We start from the raw sequence: 14,292 nt of genomic DNA, 5'->3' as shown, positions 1-14,292 counted from the left end.
AGTAGAAATATGCTTTGCAAGCAGCTAGGATCATTAATTACAGTCTTCTAATTACGAGCTGAGTTGAGCACCTCTGCTTTGCACCACCCTCTGAATACCCAGAGGTTTTCCTCCTCCCTTTGCTGTGCAAAGCAGGTCAAGGGGGGAAATTCAAAGCCAATACTCAAAACCCAAGGTGTCTTCTCCACCCATAGCACTTAAAACAGAAGAACCCCTGCATATCCTCATGCTACAGCTTGCAAGTGATATCCTTACGTTCCTCGGCGTAAAACCCGGGTGGACACAGCACCACGCAAGTGTTCATCTCCTGGTGATGGTAGAGGCTCCGCTTGCACGCCGTGCACTGGGTCGGTCCCCTCCCAACACAGCGCTCACAGCCCTTGTAGCACCGGCGGCATCTCCGGGCACCTTTGTCACCGAAAAACCCCGTGGGGCACGAGCTCACACACATCCTGGGGAAGGAACCGAGAGCACCTGCGCTTTGGTGTCAACAGCCAACCGCTTCCCAGCAGTCCAGTGCCTGCCGCTGACCCCTCGTCTGCAGTGTTTGGGACATCCCCCAGCCTTGGTGGCGATTTGCACTCCTTTACTTCATATTCTTAAGATTTAGGGTCTTGAATTTTGTGGCTCTCTAATAAAGAGCCCGTGACTCCCTGGGCCAGAAACCTGGACTATGGGTAAACTTCTCCTGTGCCAGCCCCAGAAATTGAGGAGTGGAAACCTCAGTTCCAGAAGTGATTTGGCACCTCAGCTAGCTGTCCCTTGGCCGTGGGTGACTGCAGCTGGTGAAGCCAATGCTTCTTCCCCAGCATGATTACACGGCCAAGGTCCTCCAAGACTCTACAGCTCCATGCCCCCATTCCATCATACCAAGGGTCCCCATGCCTCCTCCTCCCTCTGTTTTCTCTCTCATATACTCCTTTCCCTGTGCAAACATCTGTCACCCATGCTGCCGTAAAAGCCCTAAGGAAAGGTGCTGCCACCACCCAGGGACCCTGTGGGGACAACCCACCAGCCCTCACCTGCCGGTTTTCACACTGCCCAGGCTGTAGTGGATGCAGTTCAAGCACTGGTCGGCATTGGGGCCATCGCAGCCCTGGTCACCGCACTCGGGATGGCACGGACCTGCAAAGGGAGAGACTGGCTTGGTGGGGGTACAGGCTGAGCATCCCATAGATCCCACTGCCAGGATGCTCTGAGCACACCCTCCCTGGGCCAATGGACACGGGGAAGGGGCTGGGGACCCTCTGCCTATTTTTTCCTGTATCTATTATCTTAAAGATCTTCTGTATCTTATCTATCCCTATGGAGCTGCACGGCTCTGGGTGCTCACCTCTCCTCCAGCTCATCCTCCCCAGCATGAATCCCACCCAGCCATCCCCTGGCTGAACATCCTGCTACAGAAGCAGATTTGCAAGAGGGGCCAGACCTGCTCCACAGGCACCAGCAGGGATGCCTGCCCATGCCCACACCAGGCCGGGAAGGAGGTGGGCAGAGGAGCTTTTTTTACTCTTCAGATGGCTGCACCACCAATTTGTGGCAGGAACGCTGGGATGGGGCGTTTTGCTACCTTCTAATTTTGCCATCCTGCTGCCCCGCGCCAGCCACAGGCACTGCTCCTCCCAGCCTGCCTCAGCCCTGGGCAGGATCAGGCCTCATGGCTCCCACATTTTATCCAGGTTTGCATTTTCCTGGGTACTTTGGAGGGGACAACGCAGTGGCACAGCTAGCACTTACCTGCATACTCCTCCTCCTCCTCCACAACTTCCACCTGGCTCTGCAGGAAGGCGGCTCTCGATGGCTCCATCTCTGATGCTGGCACCTCCAGCGTTCTCCCGCTGGACTGGGGGCTGCCCAGCGTGGTGTAGGGGTGCTCAGCTGTCCCATAGAAGAGAAGGCTCCACTCCTTCAGCTTCCCTGTGGGGCAGGCGTAACGTCACCCATCCCGCTCCCCGTCTTGCTCCTCCCTGGGGGACCTGGCTTTGGGGGAAGCAGGAGGCGGATGGACCAGACCTTCAGGGCTTCACCACTGGCACAGCAATGCAGAAGCAAACAGCGAACACCCAGAAATGTTCATGAGCCCCTGAGCTTCCAGGCCGCACAAACGTGGCTGTTTAAGGCACCTACAAGGGATTTGTTTGTCTATAACTCATCTGACAAACCTCAGCATCACCATAGCCTTCCTGTCTAACGTGTGGAGAGAATCAGTAACTTTGAAAGCTCCATAATAGAGGATTATTTCTGTCTGACAAAAGCCACCCGGCACACACTGGATTATTTCTTGCTGCTGTTGCTCCAGCCATCCTTTGCCTGACATACCAGAGGTCTGAGCTCAGTGTCCCCGAAACAGCATGGGGGCCACCAGAGCCTGCACTACACCTGGGGCCTGGGGACCCCCCGTGGCCTTACATCCACACCGAGGTCCTCTCTGACCTATGCAGCTTTGGGGAGGGGGGTCCAAAAACACCATTGCATCTTTCAACACTGTTTTTCTTTCAATTCCCCATCAATGTAAGTCACTTCACACCACAGCACGCTTTGCTTTAACTACTAATCCCCGCATTTCCAGGAAGGGCTTTAAATTTCCGACACCCAAATCCCTTGGCTCTCTGAAAGGGCTGAGAGGACCCACCTGCTGCAAGCAAGCAGTGCTGGCATGGAGCACGCAAAGGGGTAAGCTCAAGCAGCATCAGCCAGGGAAGAGCTCAGCCATGCACCTCCGCTGAAAGAATTAAATTTGCTTTAAATTTAAAATGTCCCATGTGAAGCAATCCCAGGTTGCATAGGGCTGATGCTGGGGGTGCAGCAGGGCCAGCAACAGGACACCCATAGTTTTTAATTGGTATTAAAGTAACAAATTTAGTTGGTTTAATGGTATTACACTAACATTTGATACCTGTTTCTGCTGGGGCTGGAAGCGTCTTCCCTTTTTTAACTCCCACTTTGCCCTCTCTGGTTCAAGCCTGCTACAGAGCCTTTGAGGGGGGTGACTTAACATGTCATTTTCATTTCATTTTGCAAAGCTGGGTAAAGCTGAGGCCTGATGCCCACAAGGGGCTCAGAAACACCCGCTGTAAACTGTAAATACAGGGGCAAAAGCAGCTCCGTGGGCGCTTCACTGCTGCTCTCTGAGTTCAAAAGATTTCGGGTGAAGGCAGCAAACAGAAACACTTTCTGCACAATGAACCCCCATGTGCGCCTCCCGCCAGAAAGTCGCGTGGGAGAGATTTTTAATATACTCCTGGCTTCCTATCAATGATTGTGTGGATTTTAACACCCCCGCAATGCACACCAGCCCCAGGCAGGATGCTTCATGCCCCGGTGCCACCAGCCGGCAAGGCGGCTGCCCCTTCCCAGCAGGACCGGATCCCGCCAGCCCGGCTCCTTTGCCAGAAAGCGGTCAGGGTGCAGGTGGCCACGCTGGGGACGTGGGGACATGGCGGGGCTGGGGACATGCAGGGGGCCAGGCTGAGCCCAGCCACCCCCTGCCAGCGTGGTGGCAGCCTGGGGAGGATGTCTGTCCGTCTGCAGCCTGAGGGGCATCGTCCCCTTGCACTGTTGCACAACCAGCCCACGCGCCAGATGTCCCAGCAGTGAAGCAAAACAAACAAACAACAATTACAGCTCTTGGGTTTCCTCATTTTGACTCATTACAGTTTAATTTTGGAAACCTGGCTCTCAGTTGCAGGCAGTTTGCTGCTGGGAGAAAACCTGCTCCTGGCTCAGCCAGACTGGCAGCCTCCTGTGCTCAGGGCTGAAGTTTTATTCCCTTTCTGAAAAATTTGGGCAATACAGTTTTGCTGAAGACCATAAAACTCACAGCAAAAGTTGCAGCCAAGCAAAGTAACTTGCAAAGAGCTTTGGGGTGAAGGGGGCTGGCGGGGGCTGGGGAACATGGGTGCTGGGGGACCCTTACCTTGCACTGCGGGGTTGCGCACTTGAGATGGTGTGTCGTGGATCTCCAGGGTCCACTCCCCCGCTGCCCGCTCCCCCCAGCAGTGGACGGTCATGAACTCCCAGCCCTTGAACCCCTCATTGGAGTGGTCAAACACCCTGCAACAGTAATGCCATGGATCAAGAAGCATGACTTTGTCTTATTTAATCAGAAAAGGTAGATAGGCAATTAAGGATTTTAGGGATACTTGCATGCACCCACCCTTGCACAGAGCCCTCCTGCAGCTGACACCCGAGCATGCCCCCTGGCTTCCCAAAAAATCCGAGCAAATTTGCAGCAACCCCTAAACAAAGATGCTGCCCAGCCCAGATGTGTGCTGCTTCCAGCTGCACTTACCTCCTGGCAAGGAGCTGCGACCTGGTCCCCGCTGGAGAAATGAGGCTGATCTGGAGGTCGCCCCGGCGTGGGTGCGAGATGCTGAGCCGCACCACAACGTGCTCCAGGTAGAGCACGTGCTGGTCGCGGTGCTCAGCGCAGGCACTGCTGAGGGTGCTGGCACGCAGCACATGGTCTGCTCGGATGTACCTGCCAGAGATGGGCAGAGCATCACTTTGGGGCCAGCATAGCTCCCCAGATCCCTGCAGCATGGACGCCCAATTATATTTGAAGCCAGTCTCCTACTGCTTCACGGCAAAAATTATCTCATCCTCCATTGCAATACAGTGTCCTAGCACAGGAATTTGCTGAATTGCTCAATGGTAACGAGATGGGTTTGAACTGCTTCTAAGATCTATGCCTTATGGGCTGCAAGGGCGCTTCTTTATTATAACCACCAGTGCAGCGTTCCTCTTTGGGTTGTAATTAGTGTCTGTATCAGATAAATAGTTTCAAGAACACACTTGGCTCCAAATTCATTCCTGCTTTGCATATGTGAGTCTTCCAAAGGAACTGCTTTTCTGATGAACAACTCCCTTGCTCTACAGCCAGGCAGTGTAAACCAGGAGGGTCCATTTGGTCAGAACCCTGATCCCACCCTTTAACCTAGCAGAGACAGACCTACCGAAGATGAGATGCAAACTTAGGCTGTTTAGAACCTGAAGACAAGTTCAAAGAGACCCCAGGCACCAGAAATTTGAGAAGCCTTGTGACAAATCACCAGTTTTTAGTGTCTTCCATCAAGACAAGGTGCTTGGTGGAAGAGTGAGGAGAGACCAACACATCAAGTAAGATGCTCATGTAGGACCCAATGGGCAAGTTGGTTTTGGTCTCTCACTGTCATCCCTCAAAAATGCCCTGCTGATCACCCATCTGGGAAGCGAAAGCATGCAAAATAAATCACTCACTGTCAAAGCTGGTCCCAGAGAGCCCCTGTGGGACCTGCTCCTCATCAAGACCCCAGGTGGGCACTTCTGGCTCAACAAACAGTTGACAACAAACTGGGGTGGACAGTGTGGGTCACTGACCGAAAAATCCACCTCGCTTGCACATGGGCTTGTCCTGGCCCCCCTGACTCCTAATTTTCCTTTCCAAATGCCAAGCTGAGCCTTTGCATCACAAGAGCCAGCTCCACCAAAGCTCCTTCCAAGCAGCCACATGCCCTGGGAGAGGCCCCCACCCCACAACCACTCACTTGGGCACTCTGTCCAGGCTTCCCACGCAGACCTGCTGGGGAGGAACCGCCTTCCACCTCTTGGCTTCCACCACAATAGCATCTGCATCCACCAGACCGAAGCCATATAGATGGCTAACTGGAAAGAGAGAAGACTCAGAAACCCACTGCTTTCCAAGCAGGGATCAGGATGTCCTCCTAGTGCTTGGTGGGTCATCCTTCAACCATCAGGGAAGGCACGGAGTTGTCCTTGTTGGGGTATGAGGTGCTCCAACATGTGGCCTGCCCATGTTACACCTCAAATTCACACTGGCACCATGGAAAAAAACATCGCTGGGAGCAGCCCATGTTGTAGCTCAGGAGAGCCGCCACCAAGCAAAGCTTCCAAACCTCCATCAAGTAAGGCTTCTAAGCACACTGCCCCATAAATTACTGCCCTCTCCTCTCTCTGCTCAACCACCTGATGGCAGGAGCTCCCAAGCAGCTGAAAGTGGCCACCCAGGGGGAACGCCTCCATGAGCAAAGCTCTGGGGACCTTTGTTTTCCCTTGGGTGGCCATTTTTACCATGCCACCTTCGCTCCCACACCCCTCACCTTTATGCCCCGCACCGTTGGTCTTCCAGTCAGACGCTCGCAGGTGCACTGGCCGTGAGGTTTTGACCAGCAGATGCTGGACATCTCTCCAGGTGAGCAGGGGGCTGCAACAACATACGGTTCATGGGATGGCTCTGCTGCTCCCAGTCTTCCCAGCAGCAGCAGGGACCCCCACTGGGTTAAAAAAAAACCCAAAAACAAAAACAAAAAAATCCTCTTTCCTGCTCCAAAAGAGCATGAATTGCTGATTTAAATGCTGACACCCTGCCTGGAGGTTGACCATCACTTGCAGTGCCCCAGCAGAGGGGGGTATCCCAGAGAGGGATGCCATGTGCCCGTGGGCATTGCAGGACTTATTCCTGGCCAAGGGGCTTTAGTGCTCACGCTCCAGGGTATAACTGAAGCAAATCAAGGAGGTTTTCCCCATTTTCTTGCAGGAGAACAGGAAGGAAGCACATCCTGAGGCAGGGTACTGGGCTCGGCAGCTTGCTGATACACAGTGCTGAGCAAACCTTCCCTTTATAGGAATAACAGCAAAAATTGCTGGAAAAAAACCCTGGGTTGCTTATTTAACAGAAACATGAAACCCAAAGTGTTTCCAGCCCCCTGTCTAGGCTGGGTTTCAGTGAGGTTTCTCTGTTCAGGGTGCTGGACACTGAGCACTGGTGCTTTTGAGCCCCCCACAAGACCCCAGCCCAGGGATATTGCTGAAGAATTTTCCACATTTTTCTTACAGTCAGTTCTTCGGCATCTCAAGCTGGGATTTATATTGCTCTTGAGCAACGGTGAAGAAAAGAAATTCAATTTATTCCTTCGTGTCATAATGGAGTGCCTGAGCACCAAGCTCTGGTACTTAATGTTGCGTGTTACGCCTCAGCTAAACAATTCAAAAATTACATCTCAAGCTCTTAATATATGAAAAAGGCATCTCTAGAAACATGCCCACCTGATCCAGGTGCTGGGACTAAGCTGCAGGAGAGGGACTGGGATCGACACACTGTGATCACCATCCCTGGATGCAAGCACAGTTCTGCCCTGTGGCTTATTCCCAGCCTTATTTTTATTTCCACCCCATAAAATTAATAATAAGCTTATGAGAAGATGTTCCATGAAGCAACACAGAGATGCCCAAGGGGTAAGCCTGGTGCCTCACAGGGACTGCTCCTGGGCTGGGGAACCACAACAGGACCAGGATAGGACCAGGATGGAGGCAAGAGGCAGAGCAGCTCCTTTGAACTGGGAATCCTGTCACTGCTGGTCACACACCATGTGGGTTTTTGACATTATGCAAAAGTAGTCCTTTTCCCCCAGGAATGAAACACTTGCTGAAAACCATCACTTCTACAGACATTTTCCATTTTCTGTGATGTTTTCTGACATTTTTTTTCCAGGAAGCATTTATAAAACTCCTGTTGGAGCTGACTGTCAGCAGTTTCAATGCACCAAATGAAAAGCCTGACTTATCTCACCAACCCCAACTTTTCAACAGATGGCAACAAGAGAAGAATTAGCTCAATAAAACACCTGCAGGAAGATTAGATGCAAAACAACAACACCATATCAAACCTTGCCAAAAAGGAGCAGTTTAGAATAACTTTGCCCCATTTTGAGTTGCTCCAGAGGAAAAACACCCACCTTTTTCCTTTCTGATTTTGTTCTCCAGATACTAAATGTGGAAACATTTCCCCCACAAGCTGGTGGCGAGGTGACACTTACTTTGCCTCCAAAGCCAAAGCAATGATGCCCGCAACCATGGGGGCGGACACGGAGGTGCCAGTGTGGCCGTCTGTGCAGCGGTGCCGGAGATCTGTGGTGACCTGTGGAGAGAGGAGCTGCAGCCCCTACGCTGTTGGGATGCTCCCAGCGTGGGCACTACCCCACCGAGCACCCCAGGTTTGCTTGGAATGCTGCCAGCAGGGAGCTGAGCCAGCAGGTACCCAACCCCTGCCATGGTTCCCATGCCATCAGGCTGCCCAGAGCCCCCAAAAATGGGCTGCAGATATACTTGGCACAGAAGAAAACACCCCTGCTTACATGTTCCTTTGTTCAAAGGTGCAAAAACTGTTTGAAAGGGGAAAAAAAAAAACCAATTTCACTGTGGATCAGCTGGAGGAAAAGTCACAGATGGAGCAGTGTGAGTGGGACAGATCTGGCGTGAGTATGCACCCATGGGTGCATGTTGAGCTGTGCCATATTAAACACTTTCCTTAAAAGCTTCAGCTCCTGGTGTTGGGCAAGAATTTCCATTTGCATGGGACAGGAAAAGGCAAGAAAAAGCGCCATTTCCAGCTTTTTTGTTTCAGGAGAGAGCACAATACTTGAGCACCAAAAGCTTGGAGAGGGGAGGTAGGCAGAGATGCTCTGTTGGTTACATTTTTAAAAGTCTCCTAGGTTTTGAGTTAATCTGGTGATTTCTGGAGCAGGAGTGACGTGCCACCCAGTTTCTCCCCGAAGTGCCTCTGGAAGCTGCTTTTTTGCCCCATAATGCTCCAGCAGCACTAGACTAGTGCTAGTATCTGCCATGCAAATGCTCCTGAGTGCCATGAAAATGGCACTTGGACTGTTGTCTGGGTGGAAATTAATAATTTATGGCCCAAACAAATCACTCCTGAATAAAAATAATTTAAAAAAGACTTGTAAAAGAACCCCACAATGCTCCTCCCCCCAAAAAATCCCCTAATTTGGGTGCAAAACTCCCTCCCAGCTCGGATAAGGCACCGTGCCAGTGGGCGATGTCTCACTGCCCAAGGTTCAGATGATGCGCAGGGACATTGGTAACAAGAGGCCTTGCTGTGATGAGACCACAGCAGCTGTTGGGACAGGGCAAATACAGCCTGGGCAGCAGGGAAAACCAGACTGATCCACGTGTGCATACACCCTCAGGCAATTCCTGGGCTCTGAAAATCTCTGCTCCCCATTTGGGGTTGCCACATCCCTACCAAACACCTCCATCCTCCCTCTTTTTTCTCTCTCAGGCTAAAAATCCTCAAAACTTTTTTTTTTTTTTTTTTTTTTTTTTTTTAAGCAAGGGACAGTGAGCAAGCACTTTGGGGAACGGGTAAATATTTGCACTAGTATTTTTGCAAACCTCCAGCCCTTTCACCCATTTACCAGCCACATCCCTGAGCAATTCCCAAGAGTAATTTTTGCTCCACCATAAAAAACCACAAGCAAAACTCACTGCAGGACTAAGGGCAAAGCTTGGCTCTTACAACTGAACAATCATCCAGCCCAGCCACGTAGAAAACATCCAGGGGATGCTGCCCCATGTGACATCGGGGTAAAACTTACTATTTTCCGCTCATAAAAAGCCCCGCTGCTGTAGGTGGTGGCAAGGGTGGAGGCACACTCCTCCAGGTACCAGGGCTTGTAGCCGTTCTCGGTGGTGCTGCTGATGGAGATGGTGTAGATGCTGTTGGTGTAGCCGTCGCAGGAGCAGTAATCGCCCTCTCTGCCGCCGTTCCCTGACGCCCAGACGAAAATGGACCCCAGACCCCTGCGGCCCTGTGGGCAGAGAGGGGGCAGGGGGGGTGAGAGGAGGCATTTGCCTGGGATGAGAGGCCATCTCGGCACAGGGAGGAGGGGGCAGCCCCCCGCCAGCGCTGGGATGCCGTCAGTAAGCCTGGGTTTGGGTCTGGATATGGGCTTAGGTTAGGGTGGAAGGATAGGTCCCATCCCGTCCAGCGCTCAGCCCCCTGCATCAACACCTGCAAACGTGTCCCTCAGCTCAACCAGCCCCTGTTTTACAGGCAGCAGCTCCCCGCGAGGATGGGAGAGCCTCCGGCGACAGGGATTTTGGCATCTTCCATGGTCTCTCCTGGGGGAAAACATCTCAGGTGCTCAGAGCCCCTGGACAAAGCAGTAACACCCGGCACGGTGCTTTCTGGGGTGCAGGGATGGCCCTGTGGGAGGAACTGGCAGGGACAGCCCCAAAACCCATGTCTCCCTCATCTTGAGCCCACAAAGCTCATTGCGAACCCACCCAAACTACCAGAAACGATCCCCTGACCTATCTTTTAGGTTCCTTTTGTATGTTTTTTATTTTTTCAATCCTGGCCTTTTCTCTCCTCCCCACCGCTTGGCAGGAACATCTGATGGAGCCATCCCCACCGGGTACAGCTGCAGGAGCCCACCGGGAATTGGGGGGGTGGGAGGGGTGCACCAGCTGCCCAGACCTCCCCGGAGCTGCGGGAAAATCCCGCCCAGCAGCGGTGGCCGCAGTGCCAACGAAGGGCCCCTAATGAAGGCGATGGCGCAGGGGCAAGCCCCACTCACCCCCTCCATCCAAACTGCTGCCAAGGGCACCCAGGAATAACCCAGCCCCCTGGGGATTCACAAACAGCCTGCCACAGTCCCAAGGGAGGATTTTTGGTGGCCCAAGGGGGTTTGGGGCAGGAAATGAAGTGGCTGGGTTGCTTCCACGCCTCGCAAGGCAGGGCTCTCCGGGGAGGGCTTGGCAGGCGATGGAAGCACACGGCGGCAGCGGCGGAGCAGCCTCATCCTCCCCGCGGCTACTCCTGCCACGGAGAGATTTCAGCGCTAGACTGGGCAGATCTGGTGTTTACCTCCCTCCCACTGCTCTGTGGCAGCTTCCTCCACAAAAAATAATAAGAAGAATAATCATAATAAATAAAAAAACCAGCTTTGCTCCAGAGGAATTCACTGGGATTTATTGTGGGTTTTAAGCACCGGGGGGAGAGGGATGGTTTATTACCTGTCTCGCCCTCCTCCTGGGGCAGAGGCTCTCCGAGCTGACCCTGCCTCTGGATACACAGGCTAAGTCAGGCTCTCTTGTTACTTTATGAAAGTTTTCATTATCTGGGCTGCCTCGCAGCCAAACTGGGTGGGTATTTCCCTAGCAAAGATTAATAGAGCTGTCTGGGACTCTTCAAGAAAAAGTGCAGTTGCAAAGGGAATTACTGCCCTGCCCCGCATCACGGAGAGCTCAACTCAGCTTGCCAGCCCACCAAGCTTGCTGCTGGCATCTCCAGTCCCACCTTCCAGGGTTCCCTGGATCTCCAAGGCAGCAGCATCCCAGCCCCCGTGCTCAGTGCAGGCAGTGGCCATCCGGCTCTCCAACACTAAAATCCACCCATCTCCAAGGATAAGCCCTGCTGCATGCAACTCAGTCTCTCCTAAATCACTAACTGGAGGAATAAAACCAGGCACCAATCGCCAAAGGCGTGCGGAGATGTAGCAACGATTTTGATTTGGATCAGTAGATGGGGGGCCCAGACCTCCCTTGTACCCTGCACCTCGAGCGTTGCAGCTGCGGGTGCTGGGAAAGGCTGCTCGGTTCTGGTCCAAACCCCACACCCCCATGATGCCCAGGCAGGGCTGCGCTGGAGAAAAGTGGGTTCGGAGCCAGCATGGTTGCACGAGGACACAAACAGGCATATCAATGACACTAGAGCAACACACATCTAACACCTGACAGTGTTTCCCAGCAGAGTGAGCTCACCGCGTATTGCAACTCCCTTGGATTCAATAAAGCCACTCTTACCCTTTGCCCTCCAACAAACAACTACCAAGATTTTCACAAGCAGACCCCAAACACCCATCTCCTTCATTTACCATCCTCCTAAGCCAACACCATCCTGGTGAGGGGCTCCTGGCCACTACAAAGCCTGGATCCAGATCATTTAAACCAGGGAATCCCTCCCTGGCCAAGGCTGGGGATGCTCCGGCTCACCCCATCAGCACATTGGTTGGATGTGAGATGCACAGCATCTCCCCGCTTCCATGGAGTAGCTGGGGCTTGGGTGTCTGCCCAACGGCACTCCATGAGAGCGCCCAGGATAAATATCCCCCTGTTAGCTTGGGAACTAATAAGGTGTGTGTGGCTGGAGCAAGAAACAAGAGGATAAATTACCCCAGTGCAGTCCTATCGCTAATAGATAAAGGTTATTTTAATGTTTCCATTAAAAACTCAATTTTAAGGATTTATAACTCAGTTACAGCTGTTCACTCGGGCTAAAGGTGGCAGCTAACTATCTGCTTGCAGCTTTCCTCGTTATTTAAGAAGTTGGTAATTAAGAGCTGTGCATGCAGGACAGTGGGTGCCACAAATACATGTGGCAGTGGGGGGGGGCAGAAATAAGGCTGACAGGGTCTGAAATCCCCTGGGAGACAGAAACAAGCATCCCGAAACAGCGGGGCTGTGCCGGGCAAGTACCCTGCTGCCGCCCATTTGATCCAGCATGGAAAAATAAGGTCTAAAAAGCAGCTTGTTTCCCCCGTATTGACACGGCGTGAACTCCCCAGCACTTCAATGGGTTCCTCGGCAGGCTCACCGCCCCGGCAGGAAATCAAGTAAATAGTGGGAAAAACACTCCACCCTATTTTTAGATAACAGGCAGGCTGCGCTCGCCGGCCCGTGGCCACCCCAAATCCCTGTGCACTTCGAGAAGAGGCAGCAGAGGCAGGAGTGGAGGCAGGGAGCAAAATGGGCAGGGGTTCCAAGCCCAGCCTGGGGCTGCCAGCGGCAAAACCCCAACCCCAAATTTGCCAAAGCACCCAGGGGACACTCGCTGCAGAGTCCCAAGCTGCCGCAACACTTCCTGCGGCACCTGCCGAGCTGCCAAGAAAGGTCTTTTTCCTGATGCTTTTAGCCAATATTGGGCATTTTTTAAAATCGCCCAAAAAGAGAAGGGGCACAGGAAGGCCAGGAGATCCCCAATGGGGACTGACAGCTGTCAATCACATATGACACCAGCTGAAAACTCTCACTGGAGGACTTCAGGGACAATAATCTGAATTTCTCCTGTGCCCCCGTGGCCGGATTCTGTGGCGGCACCCGTGTCGCCTCCCCAGCCATGACACGGCCACTAGTCTGGGTTGAAAACCAGGGAAATGCTTAGTGTGATGGAGACCCCTGGGAGAGGATACCGGGGCCCTGGGGAGGGTGAAGGAGCAGGGGATGAAGATGCCGGGGGGGCAGCCACTTCCCTCCATACCAGCACCCGGGGGGATATTTTGAGGTGCAAAGTCACCCCCCCTCCAAGAACAGCTTTGGCTTTCTCAGCCCGGCAGAGCTTCGCAACTCAACCTGGGGCCTGCCTGCCCTGCCGGAGCTCTGCCCAGCAGCCGGCCGTGCTGAGGGGTCCTGCCGGGGCCGCGCCATCGCTGGGCACCTCCCGCCGTCACCACCCTCAGCTGCAAAATCCACCGGAGCTCTTAGGGACGCCGGGGAAAACTAGGAAAAATTAGAGATGATTCGCCCCCCCCACCCCCACCCCGGCCCTAGCGATGCCATCGCCTCGGGGGGCTGAGCCGCCCGTCCCCGCGCCAGACCCCGGGCCAGCCATGGCCCTGGCACGCATTCCCCATGGGGCAGGAGGAGGAGGGCGAGCGCGTCTGGGCGCTGCAGGATCCACACCTTTTTAATGCCATGCTCAAAAGCCTGTTTGGCCAATAGACCAGGTCCATCAACTGTCTTCCCATCATCATCTGGCCCCCAGCTCGCGCTGTAAATGTCAATGTAATCGGGTCTGATGCCAAGCGACTTCGCTTCAACAACATCTGTTACATCGCCATCTAACATACGAATGCCTAAAAGCACAAAAACATCAGACATTAGGGCTTAATGGCTTGGATGAAAGTGCGAGGATTGCAATCAAAGGGTTTTGTTAACGGCGGCAGAAACCACATGGCTTGAGCGCGCCTGGAATAGCTTCAACCCGCGGCCCCGCACGCTAACGAGCCCAGCGGAGGGATGCTGGGGAGCTATTTTGGAAAGGTTTCTGTGTTGTTGGCTTCATGGCAAGTGATGGAGAAAGGGGGGTTAACATTTACTTCCCCTCCATCGGGGGGGATTGGGCAGTAGAAGCGGTGCTGCACTTGCTGGTGGCAAAATCCCCCTGCTAAAAAAATTTTTCCTCCTTGTAATTAATCAGCTAATTCACTCCTCCACCTGGAAGATACCAGTGTTTCCTGAATGCTCACAGACTCTTGGCTTTGGGCACACCAGCAGGATGAAGCCTCTCCCCATGAGTGGGGACAACTGTGACTGTTCCCGAAGCCTGTTACTGCCCAGCTGATGCCAGCGGTGCCTGGGAGGAGGAGAAGCTCCAGGAGAACCCCCAGGCTGTGGTCTGCACAAAGCAGAGCCAGGACCCCAGCCCATGACAGGACGACGATGCCACCTGGGATAACCTCACTTGAGGCTGGGAATACCCACAGGCACCAGCCAGGG

The 14,292-nt window shown here is 53.4% G+C and overlaps 1 protein-coding gene across 2 annotated transcripts in view; it reads right to left on the bottom strand.

Moving 5' to 3' along the window:
- PCSK6 (proprotein convertase subtilisin/kexin type 6) overlaps positions 1–14,292 on the bottom strand; it is a 36,308-nt gene that overhangs the window by 6,330 nt on the left and 15,686 nt on the right. Inside the window, exons 7-17 of one of the 2 annotated variants that reach the window (XM_055716678.1) lie at positions 13,477–13,649; positions 13,147–13,293; positions 9,390–9,602; positions 7,815–7,915; positions 6,099–6,202; positions 5,526–5,643; positions 4,292–4,480; positions 3,917–4,053; positions 1,738–1,917; positions 1,023–1,125; positions 256–452 (exon numbers count right to left, since the gene is read on the bottom strand). In XM_055716678.1, the coding sequence (XP_055572653.1) occupies positions 256–452; positions 1,023–1,125; positions 1,738–1,917; positions 3,917–4,053; positions 4,292–4,480; positions 5,526–5,643; positions 6,099–6,202; positions 7,815–7,915; positions 9,390–9,602; positions 13,147–13,293; positions 13,477–13,649 (1,662 nt within the window). The remainder of the gene's footprint in view (positions 1–255; positions 453–1,022; positions 1,126–1,737; positions 1,918–3,916; positions 4,054–4,291; positions 4,481–5,525; positions 5,644–6,098; positions 6,203–7,814; positions 7,916–9,389; positions 9,603–13,146; positions 13,294–13,476; positions 13,650–14,292) is intronic. The other variant, XM_055716679.1, reaches the window with a different exon arrangement.

Source organism: Falco cherrug, chromosome 7 (assembly GCF_023634085.1).
Source record: "Falco cherrug isolate bFalChe1 chromosome 7, bFalChe1.pri, whole genome shotgun sequence".
NCBI lineage: Eukaryota > Metazoa > Chordata > Aves > Falconiformes > Falconidae > Falco > Falco cherrug.
This window is presented reverse-complemented; position numbering and strand designations above follow the sequence as displayed.